Source organism: Dendropsophus ebraccatus, chromosome 1 (assembly GCF_027789765.1).
Source record: "Dendropsophus ebraccatus isolate aDenEbr1 chromosome 1, aDenEbr1.pat, whole genome shotgun sequence".
In the NCBI taxonomy this organism is placed as follows: Eukaryota; Metazoa; Chordata; class Amphibia; order Anura; family Hylidae; genus Dendropsophus; species Dendropsophus ebraccatus.
Window position 1 is genome coordinate 200346544 of NC_091454.1, and position 2889 is coordinate 200349432.

At 43.5% G+C, this 2889-nt stretch overlaps 1 protein-coding gene across 1 annotated transcript; it reads right to left on the bottom strand.

Annotated features, from left to right (window-relative positions):
• Positions 1–1714: 1714 nt before the first annotated feature.
• Positions 1715–2662, bottom strand: LOC138783910 (olfactory receptor 5AR1-like). Its single transcript, XM_069959231.1, has one exon. The coding sequence runs from the start codon at positions 2660–2662 to the stop codon at positions 1715–1717; it is 948 nt and encodes a 315-aa protein (XP_069815332.1).
• Positions 2663–2889: the final 227 nt, after the last annotated feature.

Genomic DNA, 2889 nt, shown 5'->3' on the forward strand with positions numbered 1-2889 from the left:
CATGTCATAACTGTTTCAGGGGTGGAGCTTTAGGTCCCTGTTACGAATCTCCTCCCATTTTCTGTAACGCCTGCACGGGAGCACGCCTTGTTACAGTGCACGGGATGACATACTTGTCTGCACTACACTTGAGATTAGAATGCAGTAAGCTGTGACAGTGTCTCATCACCTGGCATGTGTGCAGCTAGGTGTGGGCTTTGTGTCTGTGGTGAGTGGGGATAAGTCACTGGGATGATGGTTAAAGGACAACTCCGGCGATTTGTTTTTTTAGCTTATTTAACACACATTACAAATTTTTATAACTTTGTAATGTGTGTTAATAAGCTATCTGTCCCCTTTCCCCCCTCTCCCACCACCGGCCCCCCGCCCCTCCTGAAGTGAAATAAAGTATACATACCCAATAGCTGTCAACCACGTCCTCTTCTCCCAGGCACCATCTTGTGTCGATGTTGTCAGAGCTGGAGGGGAGCCTGGTCTTCTTCCTCCTCTGCGTCTTCTAGTAAAGTGAATGGGAGAGGTAAAGGCTGCTGGTGTACTTGCAGCCTTTTCATTGGCTAGGTGCATCACATGGCTTTTTTTAGCTTGCTCAGCCCTGATTGGCTGAGGCGCTTGCACACCACCAGCCTTTTGTCTCCCATTCACTTCACTGGAACCCGGAAGTGAGAGAGTTCTGAAGATTCCCGAGATTCAAGTGGCGATCGTCCCCGGAGGGATGGAGAGTATGAAGTGTGTGTGTCTGTGTTTTTTTTTTTTAACCCTGCTGGAGTTGACCTTTAAATAATTGCATGGGTACAGGACAGAGAAGGAACCACGGGTACCCCGCCCTGCCGCTGCATATGACAAAGCTCCGGCGAGGGAGGACGAGTCACCAGGATGATGTTTGAATCATTGTACCGGTACACGGTGGTGCGGGGCGCTAGTGGTCCCTCCTCTGTCCTTTACCCGTGCAATGATTTAAACATTACCCCAGTGACTCACCCCTCTTCTTGCTCGCCGAACCTCTGTCATAATGTGTGCGGCTCCCCAGTTGTGCATGGTGCTGCTGCCACTCATCTGTGCTTAGGACTTAAGAGTCGCACACCACAGCAACACAGCCTGCACCTCCGCATGGCAGCGTACATGGCGTATGACGAGATCAGACCGGGGGGGGGGGGTTTGGTGAGGGACGACACAATTGTCAGCACAGATTTGCGGTTTTAGGATTAGCACAATTACTTATCTAGTGGGATGTGGGCAAAAAACACACATGACAGCGTGGCTTGAGCTAAGACTGTGGCGTGTTAGGAGCCAAATCAGGAAGCATACACAAGAAACACTGATCCGTCCACCATTGAAGTACAGTGGGGACGGAATGAGGCTAACAACAGCTATTATAGTGATTGTTTATGTAGGGGAAAAGCATAGCAATGGGCACTAGAATTGGTAATTTAAGGTATCGGGGAGGAAGTTCAAGCAGAGTTTGTGCTGCAAAATCCGCTTGAAATTCTACCTGTCCCATTGATTCAATGGGATGTCTCAAGCTGAATTAACAGGTCAATTCTTTTGGGTGGATGGCGGATTGAGCTTGAGACATCCCATTAAATCAATGGAACAGATAGAATTTCTTAGTCGATTCTGTAGTGTGAACATTGCCTTAGGTAGAAAAAAGGGAGAATTTTTAATGACACATATAATAAGTTTATTGTTATGATCAATAATAATGAATCATTCTGACTTATTTAAAATGATAGGAACACTTTAAGTATAGTTTTACTTTTCTCATTGCATTTAATACATCTTTATTTCTTAGACTATACACCAATGGGTTTAACATTGGAACCACAGCCACATATATAACTGAGAGCAGCTTGTCATCTTCTTTAGAGTGGTCTGACTCTGGTTTCATGTACAAGAAGATTATAGGTCCATAGAATAATATGACTGTGGTAAGATGGGAGGTACAGCTGGAGAAAGCTTTATGGCGACCATTGGAGGATTTGATCTTTAATATGGTGGAAATGATGAAGATATAGGACACTACGATGAATAAATAAGGTAGGCATCCAATGAGAACACTTTGAACACCTGCTAAAATATCTCGACCTGTGGAGTCACTGGCGGAGAGCATGTTCAGTGTCTTTAGATCACAGAAAAAATGGTCAATTTCATTGGAATAACAGAAAGGTAGAGAAGATGTAATTATTGCATATAGCAAAGAGTTAAAGATACCAATGAGCCAGGATGTAGCAGCCATAGTAAATCTCACCTTTTTTCTCATGATGACTGTATACAGCAAGGGCTTACAGATTGCCACATAGCGGTCATAGGCCATACAGGTCAGGATGAATATTTCAGCCTGTCCGAACAATAGTAAGAAATATAGCTGAGTTATACAGCCTTGGAATGAGATCTTGTGATTCTTGGTGGCAGTGATGGACAGTAACTTTGGGAGAGTTACGGAGACATAGGCGATATCGGCACTGGAGAGGTTACATAGGAAGAAATACATCGAAGTGTGCAGCTGGGAGACTAAACACACAAGTGTGATAATGGTGACATTCCCAATCACTGTCATCAAATACATTAATAATACTCCAATAAATAGTGCAATCTGTCCTGATGCAGATGTGTAGAAGGCTAAAATACTGAATTCCTTCACTGTACTGTTTGTGCAGTTCTCCATCTTGGTTTCCTGAAGAACAATGTATAAGTTATTGAAACAGAAAATAGATTCCTAGTCATGTGTATGGGGAAGAAGAGGTCACAGACTTAAATAAACAAAAATGATACTGTACATATACAAATTTAATGGATGTCAGTGTCTTCACATAAAGGAACATCTATAACAAATCCATAAGGCACATGCTGCCCCACTGTACATGTACAAAATGTTCTGTATATGTTTAAATG